General features: G+C 36.4%; 1 protein-coding gene across 1 annotated transcript in view; it reads right to left on the reverse strand.

Moving 5' to 3' along the window:
- Positions 1-3035: 3035 nt before the first annotated feature.
- Positions 3036-27811, reverse strand: part of aff2 (AF4/FMR2 family, member 2) — a 246183-nt gene continuing 221407 nt past the window's right edge. The window contains exons 11-21 of the mRNA XM_016276432.1: positions 26486-27529; positions 24528-24643; positions 21954-22212; positions 21503-21639; positions 21276-21339; positions 18400-18536; positions 17732-17803; positions 13623-13716; positions 13352-13401; positions 10871-11088; positions 3036-3788 (exon numbers count right to left, since the gene is read on the reverse strand). Coding sequence (XP_016131918.1) covers positions 3667-3788; positions 10871-11088; positions 13352-13401; positions 13623-13716; positions 17732-17803; positions 18400-18536; positions 21276-21339; positions 21503-21639; positions 21954-22212; positions 24528-24643; positions 26486-27529 — 2313 coding nt within the window. The 3' untranslated portion in view covers positions 3036-3666. The remainder of the gene's footprint in view (positions 3789-10870; positions 11089-13351; positions 13402-13622; positions 13717-17731; positions 17804-18399; positions 18537-21275; positions 21340-21502; positions 21640-21953; positions 22213-24527; positions 24644-26485; positions 27530-27811) is intronic.

Below are 27811 nucleotides of genomic sequence, written 5' to 3' on the forward strand. Positions count from 1 at the left end.
TTTCTCGCTACGTCATGTGAAAATTGCCCAGAAAACATCCGCGAAGGAGGTAATGGGCAACGTATATGATGTAATTTACTGTATATTAAGCTGTACAATATGTAAAATAATTCAAATGCACTTAGACGTCATTCACTTTTAAGTCATTTTCTATCATCATCAGAGCAGAAAATTTAAATCTGAAATGTACTTGAACATTAAAGCGAAAAACAGGTATCACAACCGCCACTTTTACAAAGAAAATAAATAAATAATCATGTTATGAAAACAGAAAAATTGGATATACCAATATGGTATGGAAAATCATTCAGATCCATTGTCATCCTTAAATATAGACTCTAATAAATTTCCATTGGATACACAGGCACTTTTGAATAATCTTAGTGAAATGTCTATTTCACCCATACATCCCGTCTCTCGCTCACATTCTGACATTCACGTGATAGACTGACAGATATATGAAGATTTACAACACAATGAACACACCCTGCCAATGAAAATCTGCTGCCCACACACACACACACACACACACACACACACACACTCTCTCAAATACCTACATTTATGAACAGACCAGCAAGAAGAAACAGTTTGTATCTCACTGATAGGTTATCAACAATTCCACATCATATTTAACATTAAATTCATCAGTAAAGAGTTTATGCATGGAAAATTAACATTTGATTAAAAAAGGTTTGTGATTGGATCACGATGCAATTATTTAGGCCGCAGAATTCTGACCTTGCTTGTTTGGGAGTGTCTCTGGAGATAGCAAAATGTAATTTAATAAAGTACAAGCATTAATAAACTCTCTATAGATATCAACTTAATGTTAAATGTTATCAAGCCAGCCCTAAAGATGCTGGATTCAACCGAAAAAACTGGACAAAACACATTGATTCTTTATAGTGCTCATGAAATACGCTGATGTCTCTCAGTTCTACCTCTACCTCTCTGCATTAACATGCAAGATTGAACAAACACCGAACAGTTAAAGTAGCTGTCATATACAACACAGTCATTATGGTACATATTGGAAAGAAATCTTTAAGATTCTCTGATACCCCCTTCAGAAGATATCAATCTGTCATATGTGCATATGTATAAGTTAATTGCACAGGGAAATCTCCCATCAGCCATTGACGTTGTGAACACAAGACGTGAAGTCTGTCTCAGAGAACGCGGCTTTGGAGCGCATCCAACGAGCCTATCATACTGCTCACACTGACGCCAGCTGTCACGGTGCCACAGTAAAATAGACAGACGGTGATGTTTGAGAGAATAGATGACTACCGTACCCATCCCTTACAGTCATCACAAAAGCCTCGACAGATAAGCATGATTTCAAATGGACACGTGTGAATCTCCAGATGGGGTGAATATATGCGTTTGAGATGAATGCAGTGTTAACAGCTCATTTATCTGTACTCTAATTCCTGTGTATCTCAATCTCGCAGTGGTAAGGCTTGAAATATACCCTACGCAAGTACATGAACAGCAGCTATATGAATTGGATCCATGTGTCGTGTTCTGAAAGCTGTCAGAGCGCAATTCATAATTCAACAGCCAGTGTGTGTATTCTCAGCAATGCCACAAGCGGTGCTATAGCGGCTATTAGAGTAAACCAAACATGTCCAGTCCTGTTCCAGAGCATTCCAGCAGAAGGAATGGAAACTTCTCTCATGGTTTAACTAAGAACATCAGTTGATGATCATCTAGTAAAGGAAGTACACAAGTTTCACAATTTGAGTTGAATTACTGAAATAAATGAACTTTTCCATAACATTCTAATTTATTGAGATGCACCTGTAAATACTTCCTTTAGCAGCAGCAGCTCTTAAAGTAATGGCAGCCAAAACAGCCTAATAACCAGCTGCTGTGATGTCTGTTAATCAAAAAAAAAAAAGAAAAAAGAGAAAATCAATAACTTTTATATCTTTAAAGATTCATCTATATTTAATTTAGAATTTATTGTTTGATAAATTCAATTAAATTTTTTGTATATTTCTGCTGCAGGGCACAGGTAAATATGACATTTATTATAATGGGTTTATGTGAATATTGTTTTAAGTTCCCTTAAATTGGAAGTTATTTTTTTTAAGTCTAATAAATGTTAAATTTGATAGCGCTCAATTATACTGTAATGTTGAATGGCTATAGTCAATGGTTAAATATTAGCGGGAAAAACAATTTTATAGAGACATCAGTAGTATTGGTATCAGTGATACTGGCCTTCAGTCATAAAAAAAGACGCCATTAAACAAATATTAAAAATATACTGTCTTTATGTTGTTTGTACATTAATTTGAAGATTTAATGTGAAACTATTGAAATATAAAAGTATATTTAAAAGATTATGTTAGGTGGGATTAATTGCAATTAATTTCAGAAAAAAAAAAATGTTTTAATAGATTGACAGCACTAAAATATATGCATGATCATTTAAAAGTGTGGGGTTGGTAAGATTTTTTTTTTAATTTTTTTTTTACTATCTTATGTTCACCAAGGCTACATTTATTTGCTCAAAAATACAGTAAATACTGTAATATTCTGGAATATTATTACAATTTAAAATAATTGTTTTCTATTTTTATATATTTTAATATGTCATTTTAAATTTTAATTTCTGTGATGGTAAAGTTGAATCTCCAGCATCATTAAAAAAAGTTGTGCTGCTTCATATTTTTGTTGAAACCATGACATACATACCTATATATATTAGGATCTTTTGATCATTTTAAATAATTTTGAAAAAAAAAATTCAAAACAGGAAATATCAATCTTTTGTAACATTATAAATGTCTTTATTGTGACTTTCGATCAATTTAATGTGTCCTTGCGGAATAAAAGTATTAAACAGTATTTTAAAAAAAGCATTAAAAAGTAAAAAAACACCCCAAAAACTTGAGGTTTTCTTTTAAAGAATTTAATTCTTATGATACGGCTTTTTTCATTATTAAATCAAGACAATTGTCTCACCCTGACATATCTGACTTAAAGCTTTAAAATTAATTTTGATTAAAACATGCCCCTTCAAGTACGAATTGTATTTTTAATCTATTTTGTGAGTAAATTAATATAGGACCAAAACTTAATGTCATTGACCCACAGACATTTGAAGTTAACTCTATCGCCACTTATGTGCCACACAAAGTATCACACTTTAATAATGTTCATGTGTATTTTGCACTTGCAATATGTTGTTCAAGCATTCATACCTATCTTGACGTACTTGCGTAAAGTGTGTTTCTGGCCTCTCCTGCCTTACAAAGCAAATTAAATTTGCCTGGCCCACATCACGGAGGTCACTAGCTGAATTTTTCTTCAACAACATTGTTAACTTGCCCTCTGCTACCATGTTCTTGTAACAGATGCATAAATTTGGCCTCCTGTAGTGCTGTGATGCGATGCAGCAGCGCTCCGTCCTTCCAGGTCCACCTTCTACAACATCTCGAGACTTTCCTGATGCACTGGAACGAGGACATGGCACCCTCCAGGGAATAATTCACAGTTCTGAGGCTCGCTAGTGGTTAACTGCCGACTTCCCTCAGGGTTCCGGAGGGTTGTAGATGGCAAAGATGGTGGAGGTAGTGATGAACGGTGGGGAAGAGAGTGAGAGAGAGAGAAAGACAGAGAAAAAGGAAGAGCACAGTGGAAGCGCCAGCACTATAACAAATGGGCCTCCAGCCGAAGCCAGTGCAATCCTTGGCGTATGTAGCGCACCAGTTCTGTCATGCTGCTGTGCTGCGTCAACGGTTCCATCACTGAGTCCAGCTCCAGAAAGAACTCTGTCAGAACAGAGAGAGACACACAGAGCGATTGGCAACATGGGACCAACATTGTTTTTTACATATGACTATAGTAAATTATATATAACAGGTGATGCTAACCTTTTTGAGATTGAGTGCCACTGACAGTAAAAACCAACAATAAAGCAGATGCAACTTTCTGGCAGACTAACTACAACATCTTGACCCCAAAATGGGTCCATTGACAGCATTCAAAAGTAGTTATGTATTCAGAGAAAATACAGTTGTTTAAAAACAACACATACATTGCAAATCATAAAAAAAGATCATGTTTTGCCAGTGATTGTATTTTAGAGTGATCTAAAAAGTGGAAAATAGACTTAACTGAATCCTGCCTTTATTAATTAAATATATATATATATTTAATTAAGTATAAAGTATTAAGAATATTTTGTATTCCGACAATTTAAAAAAAATGTTCTTATCTTTTTAAGATTGTTCTGAAGACTTTGAAGAATTCGAATTCCAGAAAATAATGCTGTTAAAAATCCTCGGAAAATAAACCCTTAACTGTCAGGGTTCTGTCACTTCGGTCTAGTGTAATTCATAGTTTTGTGACAGAGCCCTGACACTCGCGTCATGTCATTGTTTTCATGTGAGCGTGCGGCTTCGAGTGTGCTCGAGCCGTGCGCTCTCGTCTGCGTGTACTGTTTCATGTTGGAGCGTGGTGTTCAGATCCCGGCACTCATGTCTTGAGTTTCGGTTTCGTGTCGGGGTCCGGACACTCGCGCTCCATGTTCTGTCTGTTGTGGGAGCGTGCGGTCTCGAGTTCGCTCGGCCGTGCGCTCTTCTGTCCACGTGTGTTGTGTTTTGTGAAGCACGCGGTTTGTGTTCAGCCGCGTTGTTGTCTTGTGTGAACTCATAAGCCGCGTGTTTTCTCATTAGCTGCGTGTTCGTGTCTTTTGTTCTAGCACATGGCTTGTGATTTTGTTTTGCTGGCCATGTGCTTGTGTGTTGTTTTGTGTGAGCACATGGCTTTTTGTCTTTGATTCGGTGTGCCATGTGCTCATGTCAATTGTCTTGACCCCTCCCATCTTGTTACCTGATTATTAGTTAATTTGCCCCACATGTGGTCCCTCATTACCCTCCTCATTTGCTCTCCATTTATGCTCCTTGTGTTTGCAGTCATGCGTCAGTTCGTCATCGTCTATCCCTGGATGTGTCGTGTCCAGATCCTGCCTTGCCTTGCCAGCCTGTTTTTCCCCCACGGGGTAGTTTTTGTTGGTGTTTTGGTTTATTTTTATTACCCATTAAAACCCTTTTTCTGCAGTACTGAGTCCTCGCTCCATCCTCTACCCAAACCTTGACCTTAACCCTCACAATGCATTAAAAATCTGTATGATTTTCACATTCTGGGTCCAATTCGATGAATTGTTTTATAAAAGTCATAACTTAATATCTTTTCAACTAAAACCATATTGTATCTGATCAGCAGCTTTTCATTAGCGAGTGAATGTGAAAATGTTGTTATTACTAGATTTAAAACTTTTTTTTTAATCAAATTGAGAAATTCTTTGAAATGTATATTCAATTCTGAGGAGAAATCCTATTTGAATATGTCATTGTTAAAAAATAAAAACAATAAAAAGAAGAAAATACATAATACTCAGAGAATTACCCCATTGGAATGAATGGGGTGTAATCAAAATAGTTTGACTTATATCTCATGATTGCCCACATTTATGAAACCTAAAACAATGTAAATGTTACTCTGAAAAGTTTTCAAACAAATTAAATTCATTTTACTTGCATAAACTTTTACGTAAAAAGTGATACATTTTTCATGCTGCAGTGGTTTGTCAACAAGCGTACTTGTGTGAGAAAGTGTGTGAGACATGTGGAGAATGCTGAGTCTGATCAGCAGCTTTTCATTAGCGAGTGAATGTGAAAATGTTGTTATTACTAGATTTAAAACTTTTTTTTTAATCAAATTGAGAAATTCTTTGAAATGTATATTCAATTCTGAGGAGAAATCCTATTTGAATATGTCATTGTTAAAAAATAAAAACAATAAAAAGAAGAAAATACATAATACTCAGAGAATTACCCCATTGGAATGAATGGGGTGTAATCAAATTAGTTTGACTTATATCTCATGATTGCCCACATTTATGAAACCTAAAACAATGTAAATGTTACTCTGAAAAGTTTTCAAACAAATTAAATTCATTTTACTTGCATAAACTTTCACTTTTACGTAAAAAGTGATACATTTTTCATGCTGCAGTGGTTTGTCAACAAGCGTACTTGTGTGAGAAAGTGTGTAAGACATGTGGAGAATGCTGAGTATATATATATATTATTAGGGGTGGAACGATACATGTATTCGTACCGAATCATCACGGTACGGACATCTCGGTTCGGTGCATGAGGCCTTACAACAAATACAGGCAATTCACCCCCCAATTCAGAAGGGGGCACCGCAGCAATGCAACGCTGTTTGATAACCGACCACCAGCAGAAGAACAGCGAATGCCATGAATTGCGTACTTGAAAACAAAGCCCACTAGACAGTGACCATGTGCTGATTCTGAATGCGTCTCTCAAAGACTGACAAAGGAGTATATTTTAAAGGCTTGTGCACTCAACTGTTTGCGAAATGGAGCTTTGTCTTCGTGTATCCTACCTCTCATTCGGCACAGATCCAAATATTTCATAATATTTCTATATTTGCGAAGTAATGTGTCTGAATGTTAAACTATTATTTTTTTATGTAAATTATAGGCTTTGTACTTCAGTCTCGTTCCAACGGTGACACAGAGGCGGGCGCGCGCTGATGTTTGGTTCACTGTATTTTATTTTGATGAAGTACGAACTGCGCTGTCAAGTTAGCAGTGCTGGAACTGATGTGTGTGTGTGTCAGCGTGATCACTTCAACTGTTTCCTTATACCAGCAGAATCAACTTTAAAGACTTATTGTCTTATTAATAATGCATCACTGTATAAAGGTCTGCTTTTATTTGTGTACACTCACAATGAAAACAAAACATTGTGCTTTTGTAAAATAAAGAAAACAAATAGGATGTCGCTTTCTGCCATTTGAGTTTCCTTTCTGTGAACAAATTAAGCCTGTCACAAAAATGAACTGAAACTCAGCATATGTAGGCTACGTTACGTGTCGCACTGTTTTTTTCTCTTGTTTATCTGTAAACTAAATAAAATATATTTCAAGAATTTTTTCCTTGTATGTATATATGAACTGCAGATTTTTTATATATATATACAACAATGTAATAATATTTAGTATTTTTACATCTAGGTGGAATAGGTCTGACAGCTCCTCTTTTGGTATCTAATTTCATTCAATGTGCCTGACTAAGAATCAGTATTCAGAAGCCTGCTGAGCACTGAATTACACTCTTCAATCTCTCAATGCCTTGTTCAGTCAGCCATGGAGCTAAAAAGGAGAACTGGGAAGCCGGCAACACCTCAGCAATCTCTGAGGGGAGACTTTTTTTTCTTTTTTTTTAGGGTTGTGAAAGAGAGATGAGAGTTGAGGAACACAGGTACAATTTGTCACGATTCCCATCTTGTTTACCTGGCTTTTGTGTGGACTTTTAGTTTGTAGTTTTGCTTGGTTCTGGTTCCTGTTTCACCTAGTGATTGGTTTGATTGTTCCCAGCTGTGTGTTGTTTGTTAATTACCCTCTGTGTACTAGGGGTGGAACGATACATGTATTCATACCGAACCGTCACGGTACGGACATCTCGGTTCGGTGCATGAGTTGCACACTTGAAAACAAAGCCCTGATGTGTGTGTGTGTGTGTGTGCATGCATGCCGGCGCGATCACTTCAACTGTTTCCTTATACCAGCAGAATCAACTTTAAAGACTTATTGTCTTATTAATAATGCATCACTGTATAAAGTTCTGCTTTTATTTGTGTACACTCACAATGAAAACAAAACATTGTGCTTTTGTAAAATAAAGAAAACAAATAGGATGTCGCTTTCTGCCATTTGAGTTTCCTTTCTGTGAACAAATTAAGCCTGTCACAAAAATGAACTGAAACTCAGCATATGTAGGCTACGTTACGTGTCGCACTGTTTTTTTCTCTTGTTTATCTGTAAACTAAATAAAATATATTTCAATAATTTTTTCCTTGTATGTATATATGAACTGCAGATTTTTTATATATATATACAACAATGTAATAATATTTAGTATTTTTACATCTAGGTGGAAATTTTTTAAAAATTTGTACTACTGTCTGTTCAAAATAAATGAAAAGAAACCGAGCATAGTAGATTTGTTTTTTTTCCCTGTTGGACCGAAAACATATCGAACCGTCGCCCCTGAACCGAGGTATGTCCCGAACCGTGACATCTGTGAACCATTCCCCCCCTTATATATATATATATATATATATATATATATTATTTTTTTTTGGCACATATAATTACATAATTTAACAACATGTGTAAAAAGAGTGTTTTTGGGGTGTTTTTCAGAATTGAACCCGAATAACACAAGATAGCACCAAATCATTTCATTTAGAAAAAAAAATAAATAATAATAATATATATATGATTGCACTTAAGGACACATTTACAAAGTTCTTAAGAATTAAGATTGTAAAGAATTTATCTAAAAAAAAAAATTGGACGATTTTTGTGAATTCATGTGAGGCTATGAATGATAATTCTAAAATAAAGATGTCAATACCATGATAAACATGTAATAATGATTTCTTGACTGAACACAGACAAATGATAAACAACAACAACAGCAACAAAAAAAACTATTAATCTTTAACTAAATTTTCCTTCATCAAGGTGAATCTTCTTAGGTTTAGCCTGAAGATAACGGATGTATCTGATGAAATCACTGCCTCCTACTAATGACTGCAGCAATTAGCAAATAGATGACAACAACAGACCACAGAGTCAGAACTGATACTGTCATAATGAGCCAATCCCGCTATCATTCTGACCAAAACTCGTACCCACCATCACCTAACTGCATTCATTTCTGGGAAAGAGACTGAGGAGGGGAAGTTGAGAGAGCGTTTATTACGGCTGATTTCTGAGGCGGGGGAGACCTCGTACAACACGCAGGGTCTCAGAGCGTTTTAATTAGTCTCCTCCAGAGGACACAGAGAGAGAAAGAGAGGAAATGACAAGCCACATCTGATCTCAATGCAATTAGCATAGTGGCTTTTTCATTTCTCTGGTGGGCCATATCAAACGTTGAGTCACTGATAACACTGCGAGTGCGCGAGGTGAAATTCTTATATAACGCTGCGATATATGACAGCGAAGACAAATGAGATTTATCCGCAGGAGAGAGATTTTGGGAGAATCTGTGGAAAAGTAATTCTTTACTTCAATGATTGTTTCATGATGCAAGATAAAAAAAGCCCTGAAAATGGTAGGCGAAGAACTAATTTTGTCACTCTATTACTGATGTGCGATATTGCTAAAAATAATACAAACCTTTGACAACAATGTACATATGTGCACTGAAAAAATCTGGTGTAGAAACCATTTTTTCACTCCAAAATTGCTAGTAAATCGAAAATAAATAAACAAATAAATTACCAAAAAATGAAAAATTCTATATATTATTATAGAACATATATAGAATATATATTCTATAATAGTATTATATTATTAGGGATGCACCGATAGGATTTTTTTTGCCCGATACGATACCGATTTTAACAAACAACTATTGTCCGATTCCGATACCGATATTGGTCAATTGCATAAAGCAGGGCTTAAAAAAAAAAAAAAAAAAAAAAAAGATTGGTTTACTCGGAGCAGAACTGGTATTTGAACGTTTCTGTTCCTGCGTTCCTCTGTATTAGGCTATTACCGTTCCGAAACCGGTTTGAACTTAAACTTTTTATTTGCCTATAATAATAATAATAATAATAATAAAGTACAGCGTTTTCTTTCATCAAAAAGAAAAAAAACTAAACAAAACACGAGGGTCTTGATCTTGCACTTAGTCATAGCCAATACAGCAACACTTTTTTTTTTGACCAAATGTATTAAACAAAAGAAAATACTGTCAACGCTTTAAAGACATTAAAGTAATTTTTCAAGATATTTAAAAATGTTTGCAGCATGGATAAAAAAACGCTACTCCTATAAGCGTTTTGAGAGGAAAATTGTATTACTAAATTAGTAGGCTGTCCACTGAAATGGTACATTCTTGAAAAATGTGTTCAAATAATCTTGCATGTCCTTCAAACTGTATGTCACTTAATGAATATAAGACCACAGTAAAAACCAACATTTGCCTACAAATATTTTACCAAATCATTTCAATATATGAAAAATTATGAGTATTTTGTGAACCATTTTAGAGTGAAAATAAATTGTTGTATACTTTAAAGCTTAAAAGATTACAATCTAATTATTAAAAAAATTTACTTTAAGTTTACTGTAAAGAAATGTACTGTACTAGAGATTTTATAAAAAATAAATATTTTACTAAATATTTTGGGATCTAAAATTGCTATAAAATCAAGCCATACACAAATGACTGTTCCAATAATCTGTCAAAAAATAACCACCAAATATAGAACCTTGAGATACAGAACTTTCAAAACAATGTGTTTTGTCAAGATTAGATCAAGTTTAGATTAAAAAAATATTGTAATTGTTGAATCAAAGCTTTGAACCAATTCAATAAAATACACAGTCCTCAGGAAACTTCATGGCCAGATATTACTACTAATAATAACATTGCAAATATTTTTTTAATTAAAATATATGCAATATTCACAATGTTGCTTAATATCGCCAACAATCTTACTGTAAATGCATACATATGTATTTATCGCTCAGCTATACTCTCTACTTGCAGTCTAAAGAAAAAAAACAAGTGTTTGTGCAAACTGTCTACTGAACAATAAAACCTGAAATACAACTCGAAAACCATGCAATATTCACAATGTTGCTTAATATCGCCAACAATCTTACTGTAAATTCATACATATGTATTTATCGCTCAGCTATACTCTCTATTTGCAGTCTAAAGAAAAAAACAAGTGTTTGTACAAACTGTCTACTGAACAATACAACCTGAAATACAACTCGAAAACCATCCTACCTTGACTTTCCTGGGCCAGCTTGTCAGCGGTTTCCCAGTGTTCATAACTGCGCAGGATGTTGTTGGTGATGTTGACATGACTGGCTGCCATGTGGTGGATGCGTTGGGGAATGGCCACACTTCCAGAGGCAGAGGAAGAGCCCATCACTCCAGCACCGCTGCTGACCGAACTGACAGGAGATGAACTCAGGGACATGGGAGACGGGGTACCTGTGCTCCTGTTAGGAGACAGATACAATACTGACCAATGAGAATTTTGGAAATCCAATCCACCGTATTCCTGCACCATTTCAAACTGACACGTCACTTTCCTAACCATTAAAATGGGTCTTGTGCATTACTATCTATCAAATGTAAGTGGCGAGTGGGGCATGTAAAGACATTTTAGTTGTAGCTTGGTTTCTGTTTATTTTATGTTATTCTCAGCAGCCCCGCCCACAGTGAAATCTCATTGGCTTAATATCCTGTGCCACACAGCTTTATATAAATCATATACATCTTGATTGGCTGTAATGACTACCCTTGTGTAAAAGAAGTACTCTTTAGCATACTTGTAAAATGAGTACTTATTATGGAAATTATAAACATTAAAATATATACTTAAGTGCAAACTGAATGTAATGTTTTCAGACATGAAATTACATGTTCTTTGCAATTAAATGAAAATGCAGTTCCACTTTATTTTAAGGTGTTCTTGTTACGATGTAAAAACATATATTTACTTACTGAGTAATATTGATTAACTTATACATATACAGGGTTAGAGTTAGGATTAGGGCTGGTTTAAGTTAGTTGTATGTAATTAAGCATTATTTACTGTTATTACTACAATAAGTACTGTACATATAACGTGTAAAGTGGACATTAATAGTGTTATATGAATTAATATTGAAAATGTTTTATAGTTAAACTATATATTAAATACAATTAGTTGAACTTAACAGTGCTTTTTGACCCATTTAGGTAGGTTTAGTACATCTTTTTATCTAATTTCATAATACTACTCTTTTAAATATAGTTGTACTGCTGAATATACTGACAAGCATTTATGGTAATATGGTAATATATTTTAATGTCCTTTATGTTAAAATTTGCATATCATTTATTTGAAAAGTAATTTGTAATGATGCAGTTGCAGTTTATAACATTTAAAAATTCAACAAAAACATTAAAAACAAAACTTTCAATGTATTATCAAATAGCACACTACAATTAAAACTATAATCGAGTACTTTAAAAATGCTTTAGTATGTTAATCAAAACAAGTTTGTTAAGTTCCAAATTTGAAGTTGACATTACAAAAATTTTGGTTCCTGTGAGAAAAATAGATTTTAATGCATTTTCTTCTGTCACAAATGTATACATTTCTGTCACAATGTTACTTCTATCATGAAATAACCACCAAATATGGAACATTGAGACTCAGACCTTTCCAATGGCACGCATTTTGTCAAGACTAGACTTGAACGCTGACAGCTAACATGTTAAAATAAAACCTTTAATTTGACATTATTAAAACTTTTTTTTTTAAAGTTATTAGAAGTACACTGTGTGTTAACAAACATAGTCAAGGAAGTGTAAGTGTCAACTAAGTGGCCTTTTCTTTCATTAATATTATTTTATCTGCACATAGATTTAAGATTTGAAGTACACTATAAGTGCCTATTCAGTTCAATTAAGTGCACTTCTTTTTCACAAGGTACCGTCATTGCTATAAGATTCTTTATGTTTACCCAACAACCCTTTAATCAGTATCTCAGTACATTATCAACAGTAACCTGCAGACAGTGTCGTTCCTCCAGACAACTATCGGCACACATATTCATTGGTCTCTTAAGTGCTTCACCCCAAACAATCTGGTTCAGTGGCCTGTAATCCACTGATAAATGGAAACACACTCAAGCCTCAGCCGGCTAAATTATGTGCCCTGTCAACAGCCGGGCCCATTCGTAGCGGGTTTCAGGGCTCAGCTAAAATAAATAAACTCCCTCCGAGGCGAAAAAAAGATTCATGATGGTAAAGGATGAGGAGGAGGTTTAGGATGGATGTGTTGATCACAGCTACAGCAGGTACGGCTGGCTCTTTATTGCTAATGTAGTAGCTGCAGGGGCCGAGCCGGTGAGGCTAATTGCTTTTGACAGGCAGGTTGGCAGCCGAACAGCGGGCCTGGGTAGTGTCCAGCTAGATGCCGGATCAGACACACACACAAAGTCAAACACAGCGCCTCTCGCACCGCCTCACCCCATTGGTACTGGGTTGCCATAGAGCTGACATGGAAGCGATGCTGCTTTCCCAGAGTTCATCTCTTCATGTCCTTTCACTGATGTCAAGTAACCAAGACTGAGGCTTCATATCTCGCACTATATATTTTTCCCACTTGGCAGCGGGAAGAAGATTCAGGAGGGCTGTTCTCAAGCAAGATCAAATCTTTTCACAAGCTGGCAGAAACACAAAAGGACAAAGAGAGGAAAATCCACGTACTTTCCATTGGCTCCCCATGGCGAAGGTGCTTGGGAACTTTTTGCAGAATTCTGAGGGAGCGAGAATAAAAATAATTTATAAACACAGCACATAATCGCCAAATGCAAGCATGCTAGGTCTCATGCAAATGCTAATAATCATAATTAGTTTACAGTTTAACAATGTATGCTTAGAATTTATGAATAAATTGATTTAATAATGCAGAATTTATGAGAACAAGCTATTCAAACAAGTGTGAAGATTTCTAGCTAAAGAAACCGAGGTCGTATACCTTGAAATACTCCATTAGTGAGCGAGAATACTTCATGGCATGATCCTTCTTCAGCTTGAACATTCGCAAGTACAGAAGTGACAAACAACGATTGCTGAAAAAGAGAAACTATTCATTAAGGTTCTATTACGATCTTGCCAAACGTATTCAAGGAATATTGGAAGATGCTGTTAGGACTATTAACGCAGCATCATCAAGGCAATGTCTGGGTGTTTTTGTTTTATAATATCCAAGGGATTGATTTTTATTGAAACAAACTTTTTGTTTATTGTTTTTTTAAATGCCTTGTTTTATTCTCGTTCCAGACCCAGATAATCTAATCTTTAATATGAAAATCTATCATACATTTTACTGCATTTTCAAACCCATTATAATTAAAACAGTGACATTAACAATTTCAATATTTACACTGTTAAAATAATTTATATCCATCTGTACACAAATTATTACTGTCCCACAATTGTGGCATCATTTCCATTATGACCGATAGTTTTGTGTATAATCAAGTTTTTTTTTATAGTTTATTTGGTGCTTAGTGTACTTTTAGTGTAAGTTAGTGTACTTGGAAATTATAGTGTTAATGAAGAACTTGAGATAAAATGTGAAGAAAATAAACAGATAATATAAAAAAAGCATAAATGCAAAAATTATGTTTTTATTTTTATATTACTTCTCTATGAGCAGCAACTGAACTTAAGAATTTGTATTTTTATTTTTTACAGTGCTATGAAATTGGCTTAAGCGAGACAAAGGAGACACAAATTTTATCCCAAAAATGTTTAAAATATAATTTTCATTTCCAAATATCACAGAATGTTATTAAAGACAATAAATACTTGGTGGAAATGACGTGTTCAGAAGAACAAACGAAACAAAACAAAACAAAACAAAACAAAACAAAAAACCAAAAACAATCCATGTATCATTCATTCGATCATTCATTTTTTGATTTAATATTGAAAGTAGAAAAATGAGAAAACGGCTCCTTTTTCGTTTTTTTGTTTTTTTCCAAAAGACGAAAAACGAGAATTCAGCTTAAATTTTGTGTTTTATTAAAATTGATTATAATTGATATCTCAAAAGGATATGCACTTGCATGAGCTGCTGTGCACTCGCACTGCAATGCAAGATTTTCATAAAATATAATAACTTGCCATTTCGGTTTGTTTCTCACCAAACCCTCAGTATACCTTCAGAATGCTTGGAATATATGCCACGAGATGTATAGGATTATTTTACGACAGATATGCATCCGCTTCAAAAAAAAAAAATACTAAAGTCACCATTCTCTGCCATTAAATTGGCAGGTGCGAGCAGGACATTTTTGTGTTATTAAGTAATAAGCCTTTAGAACAACATTAAGGTGAATATTCACTCTAGTTCACACAGTTCCACTAAAGAAGAACTGATGACGGCACGGTTTGACCTTCGGCTGACCAATCAGCAGAAAGGGGCGTTTAATTCCCGCCCACGTGTAGAAATCGAATATTCAAGCTGTTTATTCATTTTTCCACCCATGAACGAAAAACGAAAATTTAAGCTGAATTCTCATTTTTCGTCTTTTGGAAAAAAACGAAAAAGGAGCCGTTTTCTAATTTTTCTACTTTCAATATTAAATCAAAAAACGAATGATCGAATGATACACGGATTAAAAACCCTCCTGTGATGCATGTATATCCACTGTAGGATACTACTATAGTCAAATTAAATACCAGCAAATAGTGTCAAAAATGTGTTTTAAGATAGTTCATTTCTAATAATTCACAGGGCCAAAAGCGTCTATGGCAAGAACATCATCAGTAGCTTGATGACAACAACAACAAAAACAACAACAACAACAGTATTATGATAACCAGCAGTGTGCTTCAATATGAGCACTGAGGGAAAAGCAGCCAGTATCTTGGGGTGGCTGACCTTTCAACAGTATGCTTGCGAGACACCAGATGCTTGGGACATATGCAGAGCCCCATGAAACCAAAACTAGCTTTCTCACATTTCTCACGCATCCAGACTACTGAAGTCCCATCAATATATAAACAAGGTGTCTGTCCCTCCAAAAGCAGGTCAGAGGCTTTTATGGCATCTTGTAGATGCATCTTTATTTGAGCATGAAATGTTTCCTGACGTCACAGGTCAAAATCTACAGGTTATATTGGCCTAATATCTGAAGCCCGTGAGTAAACATGTTTTTACAGCTCTCTTAAATGCATAGAATATCGCCCGAACGGTATTATGTCCTCGACCCAGGTTTATAAATCAAAAACGCAGCAACCTTTGAAAATCCCTTTCGGCTGCAAGATGGCTTTCATTAACAAGCCAGAGAGACTGGCAGCTGAATTCCAATCTGCGCTGATGACTGTCATCCCGCTATAAGCGCAAAACTAACCTTGACATTCAAAATAAACAAGCCGCCGTGGCATGACAGGCAGGCAGAGCACGGGCGGCTTTTATCTGGCCGAGAATATGTTTCTGCATTGAAAATCCCTTTCGGCTGCAAGATGGCTTTCATTAACAAGCCAGAGAGACTGGCAGCTGAATTCCAATCTGCGCTGATGACTGTCATCCCGCTATAAGCGCAAAACTAACCTTGACATTCAAAATAAACGAGCCGCCGTGGCATGACAGGCAGGCAGAGCACGGGCGGCTTTTATCTGGCCGAGAATATGTTTCTGCCGTCACCACGTGGAAATCTTTCATTATGCTCTAATAGCTTAATGAAATACAGGAATAATGATCCACTCTAAGCTGATTAAGCGCTTTAGCAGTGTTTTAAAGCTTCCTTCCAGATACGGATGATTGTCGTCGAGCGATGGCTGAGAGGAGATTTAACTGGCTGCTAGTGCAAAGCGCTGGATTTAGCTTCTGATGGTATGCGGGGAACGGCATTGAAGTGTTAATACCACCTCTGACACCCTTAGAAGGCCCTAATGCGTGCATATCTGTTGGGTTATCAATGACACTCACATTTTGACCTCCATGTATGTTGAGTGTGATTTTTTCAGCAAACAGCATTGCACTAATTTGATGTCCCCAGACTATTGGATAAAGTCCATATGGCGGGTCATTCTGGGTGCGTGGAGGGCGTTTACGCAACAACGCTTTTAACTAAATACGAAAAAATTATTTCATGTTTTTTGGCTGTTTATTTACAGGACAACAGCGTTTTCGGGACATGAAAATACAAACTTTTAGAAACAGGTTTCAAAGTGCAAGTTTTGAAAAAACGACATGTAAACTGTGGATCTGTGTGAACAGGGAACATTTTGACAACATTGCCGTGGGTACGCAAAACTTTTCAAAAACACAAAGGAATAATTTTTCCGTTTTTAGTGCATCATTGTTGTGAAATGTACCCTTATTCAGGAAGGGTTCATCTAACCGACATTTAAAGAAGCATGATTCATCTTTTTCTGTGACATTTAGGGGTGGGCAATCTGATATAACCTGCATAACTCTGGAAGCAAAGTGGAATGTAGAATTATTCTCAAGGACACGTTTACTTGCTAATGTTTGATTCTATGATTCTTGCAAACGTTGTAAAATCAAGTAGCTCTTCCTCTAAAATGTTCATTGCAGAAGCCTTGAAACAAAACTTTATTTTCTGTCCGGCTGGTTAAAACTTGCATCCTGATTTTTAAAAACTGCAAGCCAGCCTATCAGCCTATATTTCTCCAGTCTTCAGTGTCACATGATCCTTCAGAAATCATTCTAATATGCTGATTTGCTGCTCAAGAATTTTTTTTTTAACATTATAAATTGTGAAAAATGTTGGGTTGCTTCATATTTTTGTGGAAACGATGATGGTGATTTTGTATTTTAACAAAAAAAAAGTTTTAAAGAACAGAATTAACTCAAAATAGAATTCTGTTGTAACATTATGCATGTTTTTACTGGCAGTTTTGATCAATTTAATGTGTATTTGCATGCTTAAAAGTATTAATAAAAAAAACAACAACAAATATTCTTTCAAAAATAAATAAATTAATAAATAAAATATGAATCACTCACTCACTCACTCACTCACTCAAATCAAATCTTACTGGCCACAAAACGTACATGGTATACATGATCAAATTATCAAGAGCTGAAGCACATGAAAGCAAACTTACCACAACACAGCGAGTTTCTTCTCAGCTATTGTGGCAGAATGACTGGTAAAGTTCTTTAATCTCATTGCGTACCTTAAATAACAAAAGTACAAGAGTTACTAAAGCAATAAGCTCCAAAAAGCCGTGGTTTACAGTGAATTTATAACAGCTAAGGGGCGTTGTTAGGCATGACACGAAGCAGAAAACCCCTTAGCTGTTATAAATTCACTGTAAACCACGGCTTCACGGGGCTTATTGCTTTTATAAAACGGTTATTTCATATACGTAGTAAGGTTTCACAGAATAAAACAGAACAAATAAAGTGTAAGGATATAAATAAAAACAGTATTCTTCCACCAAACAATGTAGTTCATAGGAAACAGGTGTGGCTCCTACAAAGTGACTGCAACGCAACACACAGAAGTAAACAAAGGTGTATGTTTGTAGAGTAATTTACAACAGCTTCGAACGCGGCTCAACCAATCAGAATCAAGGACCAGAACTATGCGTTTTATAAACAAATATAATAAAAATACTGACACCATATTTCATTTAGCAAAGGATCTTAGAATACACTGATGAACATTGAGGACCATCTAGTTTTATTGCCTCTGATGTCAATAAAAACGAGGACTGCTCCAACTGTAGGTAATCATCTCTTATTTTCGAATCCCGAAGAGGGCACTGACCTGATGAGCTCTACGGTTTCTGAATACATTGTGTATGGCGACTTGGCCTCTAACGGGTCCCGTTCCATGGCATTGCCGCATTCGATAAACGAGAGCGCCCCGTCTGCGTAATTCACAGCTTTGCCGAACTTGTCCATCTGTGAAGCAAAAGTGCCATCAAAGGTTGAGAGAATTATAAGTCATATAGAAAAACAGATATCATCGGAGGAGGAAATAAAGCCATTAGGCTGAGGTAAGAAGATGAGTCAGAAGATGTAATGCAAGAGTGAGGCAACGTGCAGATTTACGGCCAACTTCACGACAGGTTTATGAATCAGAACAGTTTATTTTGTGTGTTATAGTAGTACGAAGTGCTTTTCTCTATATTTAGGGATTATGTTTTTCATCCTGACTTATCGGCACATGCTCATAAAGGCTCTCATGTCTCGTTTCTCAAACACAAACTAATCAATAGCACTAAACAACATTACGCCTGCCTCCAAAAACCCAACTGCATCCAGCTCCGCAGACAATCACAAACAATAAGAGCATATCTCATCTCCATAGGAGCGTAAAATAGATTTACTGACCACTTGCCTCCGCCGGCACCTCAGGAGCCGAGTCCATTCGTTTTCAAGTGAGCCCTTCAATACGAGGCGCGCGGACACTCGGGATTCATTACACACCTGCCACTACGCTCATGTAACGCTGGCAATCAATTCCCTTTACTTTGTATTCATGACTAGGCCTATACATCGTCATCGCGATTTATGACAGAGAGGATGTAACTTGCGATAATGGACAATGTCTCCAGAGATAATTGCCTGGATCCAATTATTGAGGGTCTGGGGGTCTGATTTGTAAATCTCTAACAAAGCTCCTGCTTTATGGATGCTAAGGGCAGACACAAGGGCTTTCGCTCGCCTAGATTGGAAAGTCTTCCACTATAAAAGGTCTGCCGAGAGAGCTTTTTCTCAGCTTGCTAATGGCTCTCTGTAGCGGATGGGCTATGTGTCCGTGTAGTTAAGAGCAGGAATTTTTCATCTACTCTTGCTGAGTGCTAACTTCCCATTGGAAAGAAAAATCGCTAAAGATTGCACCATTATCACTGTTTCTCCTAGGCTGCACTGAGATGGCATGAGAACTGAATGGAGACTCTGGCTTGGCAGATTTTTCTGCTTAGTAAAAGACGTCATCATTTCACATATGTCTCCACTAGAGTTTCAGAAAAGATCTCACTGTTACCCACAGTGCTCAGGTGCCAAGATACCCAAATCAGGGTTCCCACACCTTCCGATCAATGAATTATCAAGATTTTATCAGCCACCCAAATTACTTTTAGAATGCCTCATATAGATCGCATTGACAAAGACCAATTTTAGCAGAACAAAGCTAGAAAAGTTCTTCCTTGAATTTTGAAATCATTATTTTTATACAGACTATTATTATTATTATTATATTCTAAAAACAAAACAACAATACTGCTACTACTACTACTACTGCTACAGTACTAATTTATTATTATTATTATTATTATTAGTGGTAGTAGTATTTTCCCTATGACTTTTCAGGCCAGGAAATAGCAGTTTTAAAATTTCCCGATATTCCCAGGTTTCCATTAATCATGGAAAGTAAATTCTGCAATCAAACGCCAGAATAACCACTAATAACAATGAGAATGATCAGATCAATTTATGAGCTACAACGTTTTTTTTCTGTAGCTTATACCATATTCAGTCAAATTGTTTCTGCTTCGAAAGTTATTTACACTAAGATTTTATTTAAAGATGTGAACAACTAAAACTAATTATACATAAGACACTAAAACCACACACAATAAAAAACTTTTTCTTTCAGTATTTTATTCCATACAGTGTTGTTTTATTAGTAATTTAGATCGTTTTAAAAATATGTTAAATTATTTCCCATTTTCATTTTAATTTTAGATCGTTTTAGTATTTTTGTTGTTTTTATTTTTAATATTTTGTAATTTGTTTTTTTAAATGTTGATTTTGGTAACACTTTATAATAACGTTCAGTTGTAAGTCATTTATAAGTGATTAGTTAATGATGAACTAATCATTTACAACACATTCATAAGCAATTAATAAGTGATTTACTAACAATTTGTGCATGTATTGTTAATTCAGTTACAAGTAATTTACAAGTAATTAGTTAATGATGAACTAATCATTTACAAAACATGACTATGCGTTCATAAATGATTAATAAGTGATATGTTAATATTTGTATCTAGGTTTTGTAGATTAAGTTATAAATCATTTACAAGTGATTAGATGGTGATGAACTAATCATTTACAAAACATGACTATAAATTAAATTATTAAGTAATATGCTAACGATTTATAAATCTGTCGTAAGTTATCTTAAAAAATAGCATCACGAAATAATCAAACAGATCCTTAGTAAATAGCTAATAGTTACTAGTTATTATATTATTAATCACTTATAAATCATTAAAATGTCAACATTGTACTAGTATCTCAATAAACATTTGTTAATCAGTATATACTTTATGTATGTTTCGTTAAAGTTGTAAGCTGGTCTGTTAAAAAAAAACCAAAAGTTTTTTTTTTTAAGAATAATAAATTATTTGCTGTCAAGTGAATAAACATGTAAATGACATTTACAACTGATGAGTAGTTTACACTTTAGATTAGGGGTGTTGTAAATGCCTTGTATACACCTACAGATCATGTGTATCAGGTAATAAAAATCTACAAATGATGTGTAACACATTAGACTTTAGATTAGGGGATGCTTCTCCGACACACATGGAGGATTTTTAACGCTATTTAACTATAACACCTGTGATTCTATAACAATTATTGTTTTGTATATGTTTTGGCATATAGACGTGCTATGAATAGACTTACCAAAGCATCTGCCTTGTGCTTCAACTTCTTGGCCTCCTGCATGTAGTAATCTGCATTGTGAACACTGTAATGATATAAAGTGTGATTAAGATCTGTTTGTTCTTCCACACACATTCCACTGTGCGCATTAACATGAACCTGAAATATGTAGAGCTGCTATACGACTGAAAGAGTTCAAGACTCAGTCAGTCATTACCCACAGCAATCACACTGTTACTGTTACATACGTGTTATTAAATGTGAGTTTAGGTCTCCTGGGCTCCATGCGCTCCGTGGACAGGGCTGAAGTGTTTGACCAGAGGTCTGGCTCCGACTGACCACTGCCGTGAAAACCGCCGGAAGGCTTGCTGTGACTGTCTTCCTCCTGGAACAGCAAGAGAACATTAAAACGATAATTAGCCTTTAACAGCTTGAATAATACATAAAGGATCCATTCACTCTCAGTCTGTTCTGCATCTACTCAGTGTTTTCATTTTTAGGACCATTTAGCTGGATTGATTTTGGACGATCGGCACATGGGAGCCGTTCTCTTGTCTTCAAGGCTATTTTGAAACCTTTCCAAGAAGGTAATTAGTTTAGCAAAAACACAGGAAATGTGAAGGCCTCAAGCAAAGAAAAAAAATGAATCTATCTATAAATCCTTCTATCCATCAGTCTATCTGTCTGTCTATGACTTACAGTGCTGGTCTTGGAATGGGAGAAGGATTTGTTCTCTCCTTTGCGGTGTTTGTGTGATGAGGACGATGATGAAGAGTTGGAGGCAGGTATTGTGCGGGTGGAGGGGAGGGTGTTTGGGACGGTGGAGGTGTTTCCCTCCTGACTGAGGGAGCTGCATTCACTGCTCCTCCGTGGGCGGCCCACCGGCTCATCGGACAGCGGCGACAGCAGAGGCGGTAACAGCTTATCCTCCCGCTTGCGAGGTTGCTTCTTTAAAGAACTTGGCAGAAAAAATAGACAACAAGTCAAAGGTCTCTGTCTGTACAGCAGTAGGCCAATAAATTTGTGGTGTTTACAATATTTCTTAAAACAAAGACATTCAAAGTCATATTTGTGTCCCTTAAGTCGCTGGGGTATATTTGTAGCAATAGCCAAAAATGCATTGTATGGGTCAAAATTATAGATTTTTCTTTTATGCCAAAAATCATTAGGACATTAAATAAAGATCATGTTCCATGAAGATATTTTGTACATTTCCTACTGTAAATATATCAAAACTTAATTCGTAATATGCATTGCTAAGAACTTCATTTAGACAACTTTTTAAGGCGATTTTCACAATATATTATTATTTTTTTGCACCCTCAGATTCCAGATTTTCAAATAGTTGTATCTCGGCCAAATATGTCCTATCATAACAAACCATACATCAATGGAAAGCTTATTTATTCAGCTTTCAGATGGTGTATACATCTCAGTTTCGAAAAATTGACCCTTATGACTGGTTTTGTGGTTCAGGGTCACATTTGGTGGTGTTTTAAACACTACTGAGGGATATGGGGGTGGGGGTGGGGGGGAAGTGTCTTAATGTAATCACAGTCAGATATATCTTATGTGAATGTAAACTGATGGGACTACATATTGTACATGTGCCAAAATACCAGATCTGTGCTTTAGGCCTTGCTGTGGAAATGTAGAATATGACCTCATTTTAATGAGCAGGGGAAAGAAGTCACATGGACAGATTGTTGCTAGAACAACTCAGATAATGACTAGATGCTTTGGACTTAAAAAAAATATAATATTAAAAAAATTCCTAAATATAAACATACATTGAAAAAAAATAGCAGAACAAAAGGTTCAAAAAGTAAAAAAAAAAAAAAAAAAAAAAAAAAAAAGATCATATGCAAAAGTATACAGGTACAATATATATAATTTTAAATAATAAATAATGAGCGGCGAAACTGAACACATGGAAGCACTTTTGATGCTGCCTTAGACCAAGTCTTCTACCAGTCCAGGCTGTTACAGTAAATTCAGCATGAAGAAGTGGACAAAACAACAGGCAAGAATTGATTCTGTCCATTACTGTGTTTCCTGGGCTCTTCTGAATCTATAGTGACTCTCTGAAAGAAACGCTCTCAGCTCAACTTCTAATGTTGCATCTCAGCACAACACTAAACCTCAGTTAAAGAGTAAAGCTTCTTTCTGCAATTCAAAGGAGCTACCACTGACATACAGTATATTATTTTACACAGGGTGTAATTTTGTTGAAAATATGATACTTTATTCTGCTCTCTCTTTTATTATTTTCACCCTGCCGGGCAGTAGGGTCATTTTAGATTAAATGGTTTTGTTCCTTTTCTAGAACAACACAGGAGAGACACAAGACCATATACAGATGAGAGAGGGAGGTGGTGGCACCTGCATGTGCTCTGATATAAACTTGGCCAAATTCATTTACATAAGTGCTTACATGTCTAAACTTAGCCTAAGCGCTAAATAAAGAAGCTCCACCGAGACGGAATGTCCTAGACAGCAGCATATTTTTTTTGCCTTTGGTTTATTAGGCTGAAAATACACCATAAAACATGAGTCTCATCAGTTAACAACACTAAATAAAAAGCCGCCTTTACTTTTTCTAATTCAATTAAAAGGGTGAACGCAGTGAACAAGCTGATTTAAAACACACTGAGCAGGTGATAACAGTAAATAGCCAGAGGTGCTAAACACTTCCAGTAATAGTTGTTAGCGGTGGCTAATAATTTAACGTAGCGCTGCTGATCGTATCATGAAGATTTGTTGGCATTAGTCATGTCGCAGTGCGGTGGGCACTCAGGCGGACAGGACAAGCATATGACCCCTGTCATGCGTGTGTCTTTGATGGGCTCTAGCCTGGCCTGACACTAATTGAATATCTAAAATTAGCGGTAGCCATTGTGCTGGTGTCAGTGTTAAATTACTGTAATGCAGTGGGACAAAGCAGGCAGGCGGCTCGAAAGGGTGACCTGCTGCTCCTCCTGCGTATCCCAGCATTCTCTCAGAGGACATAACACAGGGTGAGCTACTAAGCTGACTTGGCAAATCTCGAGTGTTTTCGTGCATATGTGGCAAAAACATCAGGGGACACTGGCAGCATATGTTAAAGAAAAGTGAAGCATCGTGAGCTCTCTATATGAAGGTTTTCAGTGGAGTTACTGAACAAAATCCAACAAGAATCTTTATTATCTATTAAAATCAAAATCAAAATGGCTAGTCACTAGTCATGCTCCTAAGACGTAGGCAACAAGCCACGAGTCAGTACTGAATACTCACTCTTTTGTGCTGGAGACCTTGTGGTTGTGTATGGGCGAGATACAAGGAGGAAGCAGCAGTGCGTCTTTGTCTATCCGAAGCTTCTTGCCTCCACTCATCACGTCACAGTGCTCAGACTGCAGAGAGATGGAAATTAATTACCATCATACCGAATTTAACATGTTATTTAGCTTGGCAGGATAAAGGACGAGTTGAAACATCTACATTAAGACAAAAAAAAACCCATATCTTTTACAGTCCAAGAATCAGTTTCCCCTTACACATGGTTGAAACAGGATAGCACTGAAATTTTAAATTGTACTCATGAACACATAATGAATAGTGAATTCTACACTACCTGACCAAAAGAAAAAAACAAAGTTGCAGTTTGGATTTAAATAAGCAAATACTTTAGATTTTAGGATTGAATCATTTTTGCAGTGATTAATATGTTACTGGCATGTTGTATGTTTGAAAAAAAATATTTTAACCCTAATTGATGCACTGTGTAGTTTTTTATTTCTCAAACAACCATATTGGAAGACATATCCATGTGTGATTAAATGAGCATGAGAAATCATTTTCATACATTAATTGGTCACCACACTCTTAAGATGCTGGGTTTAAAACAACCAACATTTCTTGCTTACAATGAACCCAGAATAGATTGGAAATTAACATTAAATAATGTTCAATAAATGTTGATGCCTCTGGTAATTTAGCGTTAATTTTAAGCCAGCCAAATAGCAATTTATAAATAATACGGTAATTGAGTTAAATAAAACTACCCAGAAGGTTGGGTTAAACATTTAACCCAACCGCTGGGTCAAAAAAAAAACAGTTGCTGGGTTTGTCCATATTTAATCCAGCATTTTTAGTGCATGGAGTCCTGAGCTTAACCCCATTGAAAGTCTTTAGGATGTGCTGGAGTGAATTGACTCTCCTAATGTCAATACTAGATCTTGGCCAAAAACTTAACTCCTGATGGAAATAAATGTTGTGATGTTGCATAATGTTGTCGAAACAATGCCACAACAAATGTACAATATAATCAAAATTAAAGGTGGTCCCGTGAAAAGTTAGAGCAGAGGGCTTCAACCCTGCTCCTGGGGACCCACTGTCCTGCAAGTTTATTTCCAACCTGCTTTCAATGAGCATTTTCAAGCAATCTTGAGGAGCTCGATTAGCTGCTTCAGTTGTGTTTGATTAGGGTACTAGATAAACTCTGCAGGACAGTGAGTTCCCAGAAGACCTCTCTATTAGAGTGTGCAACATTTTTTTTTTTTTTGCACAGGCAGTGTATATTGAGGTCTTGACAACCCTGGGTTTCACATATAGTAGGCTTCATATGAACCAAACCCAGTTCAGTTAAAGTCAACAAGAAAGGGAACTGGCTGCAAGTGACCTCAATGCTTCAGGTGTTGTCATTGTAAGTGGACTTAAAAGGGGACTCTTTTGAACCACAAACTAACCTCTTGAGGTTGTCTGTTTCATTTATGCATCTTTGGATCATTTGTGGGGATCTGAGATCATGTGCATGTTATTTGGCTCAAGATTGCTTATATGTTCAATTGAACTAGGCGTGAAAAGGTTGGAGCTGCAAGTGGTCTTTCATGAGCTGTCACCATTAAGAGTTTAATATGTTCCTGTAGACAGGAAGGTCTATGATTTACATATGACGTTGGATGAGATACTGTACTATTTTATAAAAACTATAAAACCTTTGGCCATTAAATATCTGGGTTGCTAATGAATCGTACAATTCTAACTCGGCAAGGGGCGATCCTTCAGCTATCAAGGGTGTGTCTTTCAACAAGGCACTCCAGAGGAATTGTTCCATGGAAAAAGTGAATGTCGCTAAAAGGACCTGCTAAATGACTACTTGCTTAAAATAATAATTACATGATTATTTTGAAATTGCAGCCCTTGATTTTATAATTATAGTGCATGAAATGAGAGTGAGAACATTGAACACTTGCCTTGTGTTTCCTCTTAGATTTACTAGGGTTCTTTTCTGCAGGGATGGAGGCAGGAGACTGTTGCCGTCTGTGCTTGACACTGACCTCCCGACACTCGGCCTTTGTTGGGGGAGGCTCCGGAGGGTCTTGCCCTGGGATCCGTGATAGGAAGCTGAGTTCAATCTTAACCCAAAGGGACTTGATGTCCTCAAAATCTCTTAGTGGTGACAAAAGTTCATTTTGTACAATGGGGATGGGAGAAAAGAGGGGCTCTTCCAGGAGATCCGAGGCACCTGGATCAGGAATAGAGGTGCTGCTTGTGCTGGTAAGGCTGCTAACACTCAGGATATTGCTGTTGCAATCCTTGGATTTCAGGCTTAGGGTGTTGGGACCGGGACAGGGAAGCTGAACCTTAGTGAGCTCTTCAGGGTCTGAATGACACTCGGATGAAGAAGACTCTGTCTCGATGAACTCCTTAGACTTGGGGATGATCTTGTTGGGTCCTCTGTGCTTCTTTTTATCCTGAACCGGTGTGATATTCGTTGGTGCGGTGTTTGTCGTGGTGGTCCGAGGTTCCTTTCTTGGAGCCGTCTTGACCCCAGGGCCCTTGCCTCTAGGTTTTGGCGGTTCTAAAGGCGGGGGCTCTTTCTCTTTCGGGGTAGAACTTGAGTTCCCTGGTCTTGGCCAGTTGTGCTCCTCGCTGCTGGAAGATCGCTCTACCTTTTTGGGTTGCTTCTTTCCAGTGCTTCTCCTGGGGGGTGCAAGCTCTACTGAGGCTGGGGATTTTACCTTGGTGCTTTTGCTGTCTGGAGCCTTCTGACCAATCTTGGGTTTGGCTTTCTCTCGGATAGGACTGAGCAACGTTCTCTCCTTGGGGTCTGCTGGTGCCAGTGCTGTGCTGGGCTTGCTCTTGCTGGAGCTCTGGTTGTCTGAGGCTTGGCTTTTATCAGGTTGAGAGCTGTTAAGCCCATGATCTGACTGGGTGTTAATTAGTGCTTTATTGTGAGGATTAACTTTGTTTAGCCACTTATCTAGTTGCCACTTGTTTGTTGATGGAGGTTCAGGCTAGTGGAAAAAGACAAAGCAAATTGATGGCACAACAGTTTAAGGAATATTGACAACACTGTCTCAGCAACTTATTTGATCAATCACACAATGAGATGAAAAGCAGATAATTTTTTGTTGCACGTGACATTTTTACATGCATTATGTGGGTCTATACAATATAAATGGATGCATGTGTAAAATAACATGGAAACCAAATTTCTAATGATGCATATCGGTACAGATTTCATCTATCTCCAGTGTTGATTCATGAGAAGCTTGATGTTTCCGTCATATAACTTT

The sequence above is a fragment of the Sinocyclocheilus grahami genome, unplaced genomic scaffold (assembly GCF_001515645.1).
Source record: "Sinocyclocheilus grahami isolate Dianchi unplaced genomic scaffold, SAMN03320097.WGS_v1.1 scaffold102.1, whole genome shotgun sequence".
Lineage (NCBI taxonomy): Eukaryota > Metazoa > Chordata > Actinopteri > Cypriniformes > Cyprinidae > Sinocyclocheilus > Sinocyclocheilus grahami.